At 31.8% G+C, this 15730-nt stretch overlaps 2 protein-coding genes across 2 annotated transcripts in view; both read left to right on the forward strand.

The window, feature by feature from the left end:
- The first annotated feature begins 1103 nt into the window (after positions 1-1103).
- LOC114254384 (B9 domain-containing protein 2) lies at positions 1104-10082 on the forward strand. The gene is made up of 3 exons (XM_036292942.1): positions 1104-1270; positions 9554-9814; positions 9885-10082. Exons 1-3 carry the CDS (start codon positions 1183-1185, stop codon positions 10061-10063), a joined length of 528 nt encoding a protein of 175 aa, XP_036148835.1. The 5' UTR covers positions 1104-1182; the 3' UTR covers positions 10064-10082.
- A 77-nt stretch (positions 10083-10159) lies between these two features.
- Positions 10160-15730, forward strand: part of LOC105838776 (tectonic-1) — an 88210-nt gene continuing 82639 nt past the window's right edge. The window contains exon 1 of the mRNA XM_028190492.2: positions 10160-10553. Coding sequence (XP_028046293.1) covers positions 10194-10553 — 360 coding nt within the window. The 5' untranslated portion in view covers positions 10160-10193. The remainder of the gene's footprint in view (positions 10554-15730) is intronic.

Here is a 15730-nt window from a genome sequence, read left to right on the forward strand (position 1 = left end):
CACTTTTTTGAACAATTTATGTTATATCGTATTATCATTTGTTATTAGTATTGATTTAAAAAATTAAGGTAATTATCGAGGAGAGGGGCTTTCTCACCGATTTGGCTGTAATTTCACTATTTTGTGTATTTCGATGCGTAGAACACGAATCTGCAAGAAAAAAGTGTCGCTATCAACTAGGAAAAAAGTTATTAAGCACTAAAGTTGACAGTTGCGTGGTTAGGATTTCTGTCATATCGACATGATGCATACGTATCTGACTCAAAACAAGGTATTTTCTGCTTTAACAAAATTTTTTTTTGTTAAAGCAGAGAATACTTTGTTTCGCGTGAAACAAGATCGTCTTCTTCAGTATTACCTTAATATATTCTCAGAAAACGCGTTTGCTTTATGTAAAGCACTGATATCATGTATCGTATTTATAAAACGTAAAATAAACGACATCCACGCTTGTAACCAGTACCACATGGATTTGCGACTTTCCACGCTGTTCATTTTCAATATTTTCGCATTAACCAAATAGCGACTTTAAAATGTGTGGGTTAGGTTAGGTTAGAAAAAATTACAGGGAGCGGGTGTAGGGGGAGGGGAGGAGCCCACGCGTTTTCTGAGAATATATTAATTCTCTTTCAATCAAAATATATGGCCACGGGATCATGTTCAGTCGCAACATGTCGATATGACAGGTTTTATAACCTGTCAAATAGTGAACTTTAACAATTAATATCTCGTCTCGCAGGGCAGAGCGACACTTTTTTCTTGCAGATTCGTGTTCTACGCACCGAAATACACAAAATAGTGAAATTACAGCCAAATCGGTGAGAAAGCCCCTCTCCTCGATAATTACCAAAATTAAGCTAAGAAGTGCTTTTAGTTCAGAGATATAGTATAACAGAGTTATCAACTTTCTACAGACCACAGTGTAGCGACGAAAGGTCTAACTTAAAATAAGTAAAAAATTAGGATAAATTATACTTTTTGTTGTATAAAAACATTTTAATACATCCTCTTAAAAAATTGTATTTGTCCAGACTTATTTGTTATATAAGTAATTAAAAAATTTATTATTTTAACTTAATACACTTTTTTTAGGTATTTCTTTTTCAAGATCGTTGTGGATGTATATCCTGAAAAAAAATACATTTTTATATATTTTATAAACATAATATATGATTTTGTGGAATGGCCGAATTGCATGTAATTGGACAAGTTTCATCCGCAAAAAATTTTAAACAATCACACCTATTCTGCAAATGGTATTTTTATGTTGGTAGGAGAAATAAATTTATGTTTAGAATTGGAAAATAAAAAAAAGTATTACAAAAAGACATACTTTTTCTGTATTTGGGAAAAGTAAAAGACATCATTTCTCTTGGTTTTTGAGGCAAGAAGTCCAATAGTGTTAATTACAATTACATCACAATTAATATTCAAGATTGTGCGCAGAAATTGTGCACTTGTAATATGTTTTACGGATTCCTGTTCAACGGAGGACTACCGGCGCCGTGCACAAAAAATTTCTTTGCGTTTGTTATTTTCTCTATTATAGCATTTTTAAAAGACATTCTATATTTTTAATGCTATTTTTTAATTAATAAATAAAAAAATAGATTAAATGTCATTAATTTAAAACTTGATGCAGTACACTTCGTACCATTAATTACATTACGTATAGTGTAACGATCAATCTCGCGAATAAATGTGATGTCATGAGTTTCTTCAATTTAAATTCTATATTGTATATTTTTCGTCATGTGACATAATTTTAATTAGAGCCATTAGATTGCTTTAATTTAAAATCTGATGCATTACACTATATATCATTAAGATGGGTACACAGTAAAAAAATTTATGTTGAATTTAACAGATATCGCATGTCCCGGTCCACAGAAATATTTTGGTTAATTTACCACATTAAGTATATGTTAATATATAATAAATAGTAACATAAATGTTATGTTATATTTTAACATAAAAATAAATATAAATTTTATAACTTGACATAATTTTTATGTAACACCCATATAACATCGGATATTCTATGTATATGCATTTTTTTTCCATAATGAGAAAAAAATATCTTGTATGTTAAACGTATCTATATATAGCGTACAATGTTAAATGTATATACATCTCACATACATGATTTGTATATACATTGTGGTATATAAAGTGTATATCCATTAATGTATTTGATATGTATATACAGCGCACAATGTTAAATGTATATACATCTCACATACATGATTCGAATATACATTATAGTATATAAAGTGTATATCCATTAATGTATTTGATATCTATATATAGCGTACAATGTTAAATGTATATACATCTCACATACATGATTTGAATATACATTATAGTATATAAAGTGTATATCCATTAATGTATTTGATATGTATGTACAGCGTACAATGTCAAATGTATATACATCTCACATACATGATTCGAATATACATTATGGTATATAAAGTGTATATCTATTAATGTATTTGATATGTATGTACAGCGTACAATGTTAAATGTATATACATCTCACATACATGATTCGAATATACATTATAGTATATAAAGCGTATATCCATTAATGTATTTGATATCTATATATAGCGTACAATGTTAAATGTATATACATCTCACATACATGATTCAAATATACATTATGGTATATAAAGTGCATATCCATTAATGTATTTAGTATGTATATACAGCGCACAATGTTAAATGTATGTACATTTTATATGCAAGATATTTTTCCTTTATAACATAAACTTGTACGCTCACGTAAGGAGTAATTCTCGCAATCACCGCTAGACGGTGCAACTTAGTCCTTTCTCCGGAGTCAAGTGATTCTCTCTTGCATATATAAGGAGGTCACTTGCACCTCCGCAATCAGATCTCGAATCTCATTTTTATTAGCTACCGTGCCTCGAGTATGGTACCGTACCAACACACAATCCCCACAAATTTGTATCATGCATATTCTATGTACATCTTATGTATATATACTATGGACATATGCATAATATTATGCATGTATTATGTACATTCTATGTTCATGTTATGTATATAAAATAAATGATAAATGGACATACATTATGTATATACATGTAATATACGAATCATATACATGTGTATATACTTCCGATCTGCAATGGATATTTTCCTTGTAACATATCATATGCAATGGATGTACGGTGTAATACAGAAACGGTGTAATACGGTGTAATACAGAACCATAGTACAACAGAACCATATACAACACACATAAATGTATATACATAATATATACACTGTATATCAAATTGTTTTGTGGGGTATATTTAGATACACACCCGGTTTTATTTGCATATACATTTCACGTTCTTTGTATGTATATTGCATCAAGTATATACATGGAATATATATACAATATACTATCTAATGTGTGTACAAATGTATATATATAATATATACATATTACATATAATAATGTATATACAGAATATACATACATACAATGTACATATTATATACATATGTATATACTATGAATCTTCTATGTACATTAACCCGGTTTCATTTGCACATACATTTCACATTCAATGTATATACATTACATTAAGAAAGTATATACCTGGATTATGTAATATACATAAATGTATGTACAATGTATGTACTGAGTATATTTTTATGTATATATATAATATATACATATTACATATAAAAATGTATATACAGAATATACATACATACAATATACATATTATATACATATGTATATACTATGGATCTTTTATGTACATTAACCCGGTTTCATTTGCACATACATTTCACATCCAATGTATACAAATTACATGAAGAAAGTATATACCTGGAATATGTAATATACATAAATGTATATACAATGTATGTACTGAGTATATTTTTATGTTTTGTGGGCAATTTTAATGAGAAAATTATGTCAAAATAACACATGTAACATGTAACTTTAACACTATGATAATATTAATGTAACACATATATGATGAGATCACGTTAAGATATAACCCAGATAGCACAAGGACATTCATTGTATGTCCAATGGATATCTCCTTCTGGACATTCGGACATCCATTAAAAGTCCAAATAAGGTCGGACATTCGATGGACGTCCATAGGAGATACGTTTGGCACAACTTTGTACGTTCATAGAAAGTCCTTTAATGGACGTCCATGGGATATACGTTTGTCGCAATTTCGGACATTCATAGAAAGTTCGAAATAAACCAAATTTTGGACCTATTATGGTTTGATTATTTCTTTTGGGCCTTTTTCAATTAAAGAGCTTGCTGCAATAGTGGGTTAATCCAAAATTTGTAAAAATCATCGACATAAAGGATAAACTGCGCATTTTCTGCAAAAAGCTCTTGAAAAGTGTCCGGCAGAAAGACAAAGAGGAGACATGGTCCGGGTCAATTTCTTTCTCTGTCTAGCGCCCATTATGCTACTGGTTAGACAGCCCTAATTTACACCGAGCACTTGGTACGCGTATCAAGTAGTGAATTTAAGCTGATCAGCCAATGATTAAACACATTCATTAGTTATTTACTATTTGATACGCGTACCAAGTGCTCGGTGTAAACTAGGTCAGAGACAGCGCTTGACTCAGACCAATTGCTGTATCCCTCTTTTGGTCGGAAAAAGAAACGACAAAAAAACGAAAAAGAAAAAGAAAAAAAAGAAAAAGAAACGAAAATTAAAAAACGAAACAATAAAAAACGAAAAAGAAACAATAATATATTATAACAAACATTTAAAAAAATATCAATAATTAATAATGTTAATAATAAATTAAAAAATAATACATATTATTTCATATTACATATTTCATATTATATCTAAAAGTAAAACAATTAAAATAAACCTTTTGAAAATTAAAAATAATATAATTTATTATTATTTATAAATTAATGTTAATTAGAAATATTGTAAATAATATATATATATATAATTTACAATATTTCTTTTAGATTACATAATAAAAATAATAAAGATAGATTATATAAAAGTAAGATCCAAGTGCGGATATAAATCAGATATCGAGCATAGGACGTTCTGAATAGAACATCCGTTTTAATTCCAATAATGGATATCCTATGAATGTCCATTTTATGTCCATGGACATGCGGACCTGAATTGGACTTAAAATGGAACGTCCTTGGAACATCCAGTGCTATTTGGGAACAGTCATTCTATTACAGAATAAACTTTTTTTTTGTCAATTTTAACAAATAAATTCTGTCTCTGATAAGGGGGATGGTCTTGTTTGCCTACAATCCCGATTGCTTACAGCTTTGTTTGCACACAAATTTTGCAGAGTTGCTTGATTGCCTACATTCCCGATTGCCTACATCCCAATTGCCTGCAACTTCGTTTGTACACACGGAAATAATTAAGATACAAGAATAGGATTGCACACATGACATTATTGCGCACATACACATTGCATATACGACAATATTGCGCGCAGACACATTGCGCACATGACATTATTGCGCTGATACACATTGCACACATAACACTATTGCACACATGCACATTGCACGCATGACATTATTCCATACATAAGATAAAGAAATAATATTAAAATATTGCACGCACACGCACGCACGCGCGCGCGCGCGCGCACACACACACACACACACACACACACACACACACACACACACACGACATTATTGTGCACATGCACATTGCACACATGATATTATTACGCTTATGCACCGTCACGCGTTTTCCTTGCGTTTCGCCATGCGGAATCGCGACGCGGATCAAAAACGGTACGAAAGGAAGAGGGAGGATGGACGTTCCCTCGATGGTCTCTCGACTTTGCGCTGGGCGATCCACGAGAGCTATCACGAATGTTGGGTGCCAGACGCGCACTTTCGTCGCGTCAAATCCAAACGCGAAAGTAACACAATCCCGCTTCACGCTCGCGCGTAATAATTAGCCGGCCACTCCAATTTCGGCAGAGAGGCGGGGCGGCATGCCACAGGCGAATGTTCGCTTACCTAAAACGACACACACAAGACGATACAAGAAATCACATACGCTCTTTATAAAACAACTTAACAGCACATTTATTCAGACGGGGAAAGTCAACAATATTAAGTAATAATGAAAGAAATGAAATTATTACAGAGATTCCGCTTAGTGTGCGAAAGACAGAACTCGCGAGAGAATAATTGAAAGGCTTGAAAATTGAAATTAACGCGAAAATAACCGGATTTGCTACACAGCGCGAACAAGATAATTACAATAGGAAAGACGCGAAAATAACAATCAGTTAGACAAGGACGCGAAGCCTAACGACAACGACAAGCCGCGAGACGACAAGTACCGCGAGAACGCGAATGCGGCGATCACAACGTAAACGACGTGACAATGAGACGACGGCGCGACATTCACGAAACAGAATTGACGGAAATAATACTGACACAAAACTCGGGAGGAGCCGAAGCCTCACGCATAATCGCAAGTACCGCGACGCGCATTCTCGAAGCACGCAATGCAATCCGGCTGACACGCACTTCGCGCGTGTACGGTATGGCGGTTGCGCTAACGACTTTTTCCCGCGAATTAATGCTCTTCTACGCTACGACCCGGGGCCACGATCCTCGGCGAGCGCGCTTCACAAACGTAACTCTACGATACTCGAATCTTAGCCTCCATGAGTCCTTGACGACCCGCTGTGAATGGGAATAGATCGCTCGTTCCAACACTAAGAAGTACGCCTTCCCGCACTGTACTACACTAAAGAGCTCGCTCCCAGAACGCTAGCGCGATCCGCCGACTCGCGAGAGGCTTTACAAAATTATACACGCGGTTACTGTGTCCGTTTATTACTGTGTCCGTTTGTTATTGTGTCCGTTTGTTACTGTGTCCGTTTGTTACTGTGTCCGTTTGTTACTGTGTCCGTTTGGTCTGTGTCCGTTTGTTACTGTGTCTGTTTCATTCAGCCTGCTGTGTCCGTTTATTACTGTGCGCATCTGGGACTCACTCGAATTCTTTGTCCTGTGCGGTGTTCCTTGGTGTTTTCGCCGAGTGAAGCGCCCGATACGCAAAATACATAAAAAAATATAATTAGAATTCGCAAATAATATTGCTAATGTGGCCCGCCGAGAATCGCGATATGCTCCCTGCACCTCCCGGCCGTTCTTGCTAGCGCGAGCTCGGGCCTTGTGACGGCGGAGGGACGCTGCGACGCCGCAGCGAAACTGCAACGTCACAGCACATTGGACACATGATATTAATACGCTCATACCCATCGCACACATAATATCATTGGACTCATAAATTCTGTAAGCAAGAGAAAGGGAGTGAATCCCAGATGCGCATAGTGTAAAACGGACATTATCAATCAAATTCTATAAATTTATCCTAGCATTAACTAAAACAGTAATCTGATTGAAATGACGTCCACGCGCGCGCGCGCGCGCGCGCGCGTGTGTGTGTGTGTATCTGTGGCCACAGCGAAGAAGAATCCACGCTTCGTACTGTTCCACATAAGTTTGCGACTTTCCACGCAAAACGAGATCTACTTACTTTTCTTTTTATTTTTAATCTACTTTTATTTTTATTTTAATATGCTATATTTCAAAAACTAAAGCAGTTAGCCCTATAAGATCTAAACAATTTTTTGTTTATTATAAAAAATACTATCAGAAAGCATCGTCAAATCAAGGTGACCAAGTAATTGGAATCGTGCCTTCACATCTTTCTCGGGAGAGTTCCAGCTGCGCATAGTGTAAAACGGCCACCAATCAGACTATTACTTTAGTTAATGTTTGTGCATTGAATGATTTAAAAATTTCTGACCGCTATTACTATTAATGAGATACTTAACTCTCCAACGGAGACGCAACTAATCTGTCAGATAAAGTGCCTTTTTTAAAATCTTTATTAAATGTCTAGTGAATAAGCGATATTTGTTAAATTTATCGGTCGTAATTACAACACTTGACTTAAAGGTTTAAAACTCAATTTACATAACTGATTAATTTAATCCTTGTAATACCTTCTGATATTAATTTTGAATTAAAAATTGAAGATTAAATGCTGTAATATTGTAAATATTGTACATTATTATTGCTGCATTATATTGTGAAAATATTGAAGATTATAATGTGATAATTTTAAATGCTGAAATAATTGCAAAATATTTATGTTTCAATATTTGTCTAATTTTTAACAAATATTATTTAAGAATCATATTTTGACAAAACTATTGCGTTATGGCGAATTATCTTAGCACAATTAATGCCATTATTGTACAATGTTTACAAAATTTTCCTATCGGGGTCGTGTTATTTTTGTACTTTTTTCAATAATTCTAGTAACTTAACATTTTACTTGAATTAACACAATAGCAATATGTTAAATTAACAAGCTAATGTGTTAAATTTTAATACAAAAATTTTAACAAGAAATGATTTTAACACAAATATAAAATGTTTTTTACTGTGTTAATGGAGTGTCCTTAGATTTTGATTTCGGAAAAATTCGCAACAGAGTAAACTTAACGGAAATCTCTTCTTCAATATAGCCAAAATATAAAAAAAAGAGTTTACCTCTTTAAATAGTGAGTTTCTTTTTTTATTTAACAAAATAAATGCAAAATTGAGGTTTTTGGTAAATAACTTTTTAATTAAACATTTTTTTAAATTAATGCCGCTAATTGAAAAAGCAGAAAATTTCACATAAAAAATATTCATAAAGTTTATTTTCAAAACCATAATTAAAAGAGCTAGAATTTTTTGAAAGTCTTGCCATTTCATAAGTTCTTCAATTTGTCTTGGAATATTTAAGACTAAGATAAATCATAGAATACTTTTATAAGTATGCTTTTTAAAGCTTAGAATGTGTACTTTATAATGGTATAATATTTTAGTAGAAATAAAAATTAGTTGATTATATACATTAATTATGGATAAAAAACTTTTTTTATTCGGTACAAAGACAAAATAAGCGTTATCATAAACATCTATAATTAATAAAATAATTTTTTTTTGCAATTCGAACGTATAGAGATTGTGAATAGACGTCTACTTTTGTAAAATATACTTACTTTTTTTTCATAACACAACATTTTAATAACTTCTCGAGATATTGAAATATTTACGAACAATTATGAAAAACACACTTTTTTCAAAAATTTTCAACAATTTTTAAAAAGCGTATATTTTTAAGAAGTAAACTTTGATTCTAATATCAATTAAAAGATAATCCAAAAGGTTTCATTTAAATTCATGCTGTTTCAAATTATTCTGTAATAATTGGTGTTTTCTGTCTAAAGGCACTTCATTAGTAGCATAACAATATGTTTTACGAATAATTGTGACGTCATGAGTTTCCTCGATTAAAATTCTATTTTGTATACGTTTCCGCTATGTGATGTAATTTTAATTAGCTCCATTGGATTTCTTGTATTTAAAAATTACAAGATAAGATATCTATTTTCCCAAGCACAGCAAAAACCAACTTTTTTATAACATCCTTTGTATATCATTAATTTTTTATTACTGTTGTAGGTAATGGTTGGAAAATTATATCAGGGCGTGAAGTAGGACAAACACAGGAGAGTTGCGATTTTTATACCAATAATCCAGTTTGGGATCATCCTATAGATTTACATTATACTACTCAAACTTTACAAAATTCCCCAAAATTATTATTGCAAGTGTTTTGTAGAGATAGTTATGGAAGAATAATATTTCTTTCATACGGTGTATATAATGTTCCATTGTCACCTGGTTCTTACATTTTAGATTGTCATACATGGAAACCTATTGGTATGTATAATTTAATCTTATAAAACTTCATAATTCTGTAACAAAATTTATTACTCTTAATAACTTTCAGGTACTTGGAAGGATAGATTGTATGATAAATTTTTAGGAAAAAGCTTACAATTAAAATCACCTAGTGTTTTAATCAATACATTAGATAGATTTGAAATACTAACACAAAGTATGGGAACAGTAATTGTTCACTTACACATTATGGCAAAAAACTTTGATAAATTTGGATGTCAGTTGTAAACAGATAAATAGAAACAATAGAAATTAGCATAAGCAATCTGTCTTCAATTAAAAAGTTTACAAAAGGATCTAATTTTGTACAAATATTTGTGTTAACATAATATAAACGTAATATCAATAATTTGCAATAATGCTCTCTATTCTATTGCTACTTCTAACGAGTATCAGCATGGTAGAAATAACGAAAATTGAAGATATATCGATCTGTATAAATGATACAAATTGTGAGTCAACTATTAACACACAAATACCTAAAGCTGATGATAAAACTTTAGAAAATTTGTCAAATAAAACAGAAGATGCTAATATAACTACTACTACCAGTTCTACAGAGATATTTTCAAGAATTAATGTAACAGACCAATCAGAAGTACTATCAACTTCAACATCTTTGACATCTTTAACAACAGTATCCGTACCAACTATGCGTCCAAGTGATAATAAAATTCTTATGCTTAAAGAAAAAGAAATATGCGAGTGTGACTTTACTGTAAGTATACTTTTAAATACAAAATATTGAATTTTGTTCATAGCATTGAGAAATCCATTTAGTTATATTTAAATATAATTCAATATATACTTCAACTAACAAGTTAAAAAGATTAAGTTTCCTTTTTTTGTTCCTTTGATCGACTATATAAAACGATTCTTATCTTATTTATTCACGGAATTATCTTACTCTTAAACTATATAAATTATTCATTCTTCATCTTTCCTTATATCAAATTAATTTATTACACCAAGAGGCACAATACGACTGGGCATCTGTTACGTGAAACGTCGTTTCATTATCCTTACATTACACAAGCACATAAAAAAAAGTGGTTGGTCCGGCGGACCAGATTAGTCAATCCTTGTCTTTTGACCCGCTGAATCCGAATCCAAGATCAGAATTGCAAAGTTAGCTCATATTTTCTAACCTAAAAAAAATTTTTTTTTAATGTTAGTTCGGCGGATCAGACTAGTCTGTCCTTATGTATTTTAACCCGCAGAATCGAAATTCAAAGTCAGAATTGCTAAATTGGCTCATGTTTTTCTAACCTTAAAAAACACCTTGTAAAAGCAGTTTAGGTTACAAATGTATAATCCAGACTGTGCAGGCTTGCGTAATCACATTACACGGGGAAAATTCAATAATAACAAGTCTGAGCTTCTGTGAATGAATAGCGTAGAAAATTTACTTTTTCTATTGTATCCAACTCTTTTATTTTCAAAGGTTCTGTGCAATAACTTTCGTTTCTTCCCTTTCACAGAGACATCTCGTTTGAGCGTCCAGCAGAAATCAGCCATCATGTTCACATCCCACTTGCCTTGATATCAATGATCCATCTCCTTGATGTCCTGATGAAATCTTTCTTCATGTTTTTCACTATAATCACCTAGATTTTCTAGGAAGTAGTCGATATGAGAACCCAAGAAATACAACTTAAGATTTATTAAGCATAAGCTAGTTTTTTATAGTTCATCATTTCCGCCACCCTTTCTCTGTAATCTTAACCTTTGTGGTTTCCTAGAAAATTTTCTGTGGCACCTTTGAAACTCAGCCATGCTGCTCTTTCGTCTTCATTCATTTTGGTAACAAAATTCACATTTTTATTTAGAGCTTTCACCCATTGTTTTATGAGTTCTAAATTGATATGAAAAGGTGGAAAAAGAACTTTTGAAAGCTCAATTAACGGTTTATTTATGATATTTTTAGACCCAGGTTGCAAAGACGTCCTTGTCGGCTATTCTTTTCTTATGTAATGGTTCGTTCAATCTCTACTATCTCATTCACATAGGAAGCACAGATTTTTTGTGTAACCTGATTGTTGATCCAATAATATAATGAGAATTTTTAGATCCCCAAAAATTTACCATCTATGTTCGGTGTATTTAATTTTTTCGAAAACTGTTTTCAGGTTTGTGTACTTTTCTTTTATCATTACCGAGTGCGCTGCAGAAATAGAAGCATGTACATTAGAATTGTGCAGCAACACTGCTTTCAAGCTTCTCTTAGAAGAATCGATGAATAATCTCCACTCATCACCCTTACGGAAAAAACACTAAAAATAACACTTTAAAAAATACTCAAGTTGAGTATAATTTGGGACAAGGGATAAACACTCAATTCAGTGTAAACACTCAACTTGGGTGTTTGCTCTTTAATTTACTTTTAATTAGAGTGTTATTATTCTCAACTTGAATGTTCGCCATCTAATTGAGTGTTAATTTCAATGTTAATCCTAAATTTAAGAATAACAATAAAATTAACACTCAATTAGATGGCAAACATCCAAGTTGAAAGTAATACTCAAATTAATACTCAAAGCCAGCTGAACACTCTATAGTTGAATATTTCGGTTGAACTTACTTTTTTTGCTTTTGTTTTTGAACATTTTCTAATCCAATGTTTGAGAGTGCACATTCAATATTAAGTGTATACCTTCAACCGATAGAAATTGAGTGTACATCCCCAACGTTTCGAGTGAGTCTCAGATGCGCACAGTAACAACCCTTACGAAAAAAACACTCTAATTTTGAGAGTTTACACTCAAAATTGAGTGTTAATACTCGATTTTGAGAGTTTACTGTCAAATTTAGGTGTATACGCTCAAATCTTGAGTATTTACACTAAAGATTGAGTGTTTATACTCGAACATTGACTGTGTACACCCAATGATTGAGTGTTCATACTAAAGTTTGGATTTAAATACTGAATATTTAAAAGTATACTCTCAACATTTGGATATAACACACAATAAATGAGGGTATACTTCCAACATAAAGTGTAAACACTGAAACGTTGGAGATGTACACTCAACATCTATCGGTTGAAGGTATACACTTAATATTGAATGTGTACTCTCAAACATTGGATTAGAAAATATTAAATAAAAACAAAAGCAAAAAAAGTTCAACGTTCAACTGAGATTAAAATTAATCTGCATTGGTAGAAATGGACATAAAACGAATATCTAAAATAAACATTCAATTAGAGTGTTCAGCTGGCTTTGAGTATTAATTTGAGTATTACTTTCAACTTGGATGTTTGCCATCTAATTAAGTGTTAATTTCAGTGTTATTCTTAAATTTAGGATTAACATTGAAATTAACACTTAATTAGATGGCGAACATTCAAGTTAAGAGTAATAACACTCTAATTAAAAGTAAATTAAAGAGCGAACACTCAAGTTGAGTGTTTACACTGAATTGAGTGTTTACCCCTTGTCCCAAATTACACTCAACTTGAGTATTTTTTTAAGTGTTATTTTTAGTATTTTTTCCGTAAGGGAAACGGACACCACCAATCAAATTCTATAAATTTAGCCTAACCCTAACCAACCCAGCAATCTGATTGATGGTGTCCGTTTGTTACTGTGCGCATCTGAGACGCTCTCCTTTCAAATATTCAATATTTAAATCCAAACTTATGAACACTCAATCATTGGGTGTACACACATGAGTATAAACACTCAATCTTTAGTGTAAATACTCAAGATTTGAGCGTATACATCTAAATTTGGGAGTAAACTCCCAAAATCGAGTATTAACACTCAAATTTGAGTGTAAACTCTCAAAATTAGAGTGTTTTTTCCGTAGAGAAGACTTGTAACATCCAGGTTTCAGTTTGTTTATTAGTCCAAACCTTTGAAAATAAAAGAGCTATATATAATAAAAGAAAAGGGAATGAATTTTCTACGCTATTTATTCACAGAAGCTCAGACTTGTCATGTATTGAATTTTCCCCGAGTAATGTGGTTACGCAAACTTGCACGCTCTGGATTATACATTTGTAACCCAAACTGCTTTTACAAGGTGTTTTTTTGAGGTTAGGAAAAAATGAGTTAATTCAGCAATTCTGACATTGGATTTGGATTCAGCAGGTCAAAATACATAAGGATAGACTAGTCTGGTCCGTCAGGTCAAGATATAAAAAAAATTTTTTTTTGAGATTAGGAGAAAATGAGCCAATTCAGCAATTCGTGGAAGCAAATTATTTACGTGGATGTAAAGTTCTTTTTTCATCACTGTATTGAATTTTTTTATCCTCGAAATATCTATTAGATTTTCTGTAGATATATTTGTTAAGAAATATTTATAGGGAATTTATATGAATATTTCGAGGACCGACGCTTGTTCGCTAGTTAGTGCACGGCGCCGTCGACAGGCGGTATAACTCTCTCGGAAGTAAGGTGCAGCCGACGCGCTACATAAAGACCACTCGCAGTATGATTAAGACAAGCAATAATTAGATTCCCGCCCGATGTGAAAGCGAACCGCCATACAATACTATTATGATTTATTCATTTTAATTGAGTGAACGATTCGCTACAAGAAAAGTGAAACCTTTACTCCAGTCGAATGAAGAGATCACTTATTGAGCGAAAAATTCATCCTCATAAAAAGTGAGATGTCACTCCATTTCGAGTGGTCGTATTTTCGTTATCGTTTAGAGTGAAATTCCATTCTTTTGGAGTGACGTTTTCTTCCAAAAAAAGAGAGTACGTGTATATTACGAAGATTCTAATTCCGTTTCTAAAATTCGTAAAATTTTTATGTGATTCCTACGTCGAATGTATGATGGCATCAACATAGATTTCAGTATTGTTTTTGAGCGGATGTCCACTCGAATATTCACGTAGATTACATAATGCCGATTTACGTAATATTAACGTGGATATCACGTTTTATTGGAGTATTTCAATAATGACTAGACTAATTAAGTTCTGCGTTTGGTCGATCGATAACTTTGATTTGTATAGAAAAAGTGTTTTTATTTTTCTTGTATGTGTCCTACAAGCGGAGAGATATTATAATTTGATAAATTCTGATGAATGATGAAGTCTGATTTGGTAAATTTTTATTTAAGAAACTTTGTCAACCTTTAGGATTGTAAGAGAATTGAAAGGCAAGTTAAGGAAATGTACGGTTTATTGTCTTGACGAGAGATCGGCAAAATATTAATAATAAATTAATAATAACCAATTACATAAGTAATTTTTAATCAGAAAAATCTGCTTTTTAATTATTTGATTAATCAAGTAATCAAATCTGAAAACTGTATTTGATTACATAGTTAATCATATTAACATAAAAAATTTTTATTACCTAAATAATCAAATAATTGTAATAAAAAATTTTGATTACTGATTAATCAAGTAATCAGGTTTGAAAAATATTTGATTACATAGTTAATTAAGTAATTGAAATAAAAAAATTTTTTATTTCTTAAATAATCAAATAATTAAAATAAACATTTTTGATTACTGAATTAATGAAATAATCAGAAAAAAATTTTTTAGTTGCTTGATTAATCAAATAATCGATTTTGGAAGCTATGATTATTCGAATAATCAGTAAAATCAAAGTAATTGAAACAAAAATAGTTATCTGATTAATAAAGCAAGGTACCTGTATCCAATATGGCCATGTACCCATTTTGGCTCACCCGCCCATTTTTAAATAGTTGCACAATAAATTTCACAGAAAACGCTAATATATTGTTTAAGAAGTCGATGCGATGTATATTCATGTAAGTTAACTGATCAATATCTGCTTCCTGTAATTGCACTTGTAATTGCACTTTTTATTTAAATTGCGTTTTTCCAAATATAAAATTTCAGAGGTAAGTTTTTGCTTTGTATAACTATCATGCAACAATTGTAACCGTGAATTTTCGAATAT

This window comes from Monomorium pharaonis, chromosome 10 (assembly GCF_013373865.1).
Source record: "Monomorium pharaonis isolate MP-MQ-018 chromosome 10, ASM1337386v2, whole genome shotgun sequence".
In the NCBI taxonomy this organism is placed as follows: Eukaryota; Metazoa; Arthropoda; class Insecta; order Hymenoptera; family Formicidae; genus Monomorium; species Monomorium pharaonis.

Excerpts from the sequence above, each read along its gene's own strand:
- LOC114254384 (XM_036292942.1), top strand. The coding sequence starts at position 1,183 with ATGGCCGAATTGCATGTAATTGGACAAGTTTCATCCGCAAAAAATTTT. Across the intron at positions 1,271-9,553 it reads CAAATGGTATTTTTATGTTG|GTAATGGTTGGAAAATTATA; the intron begins GTAGGAGAAATA and ends TTACTGTTGTAG. Across the intron at positions 9,815-9,884 it reads TCATACATGGAAACCTATTG|GTACTTGGAAGGATAGATTG; the intron begins GTATGTATAATT and ends AATAACTTTCAG.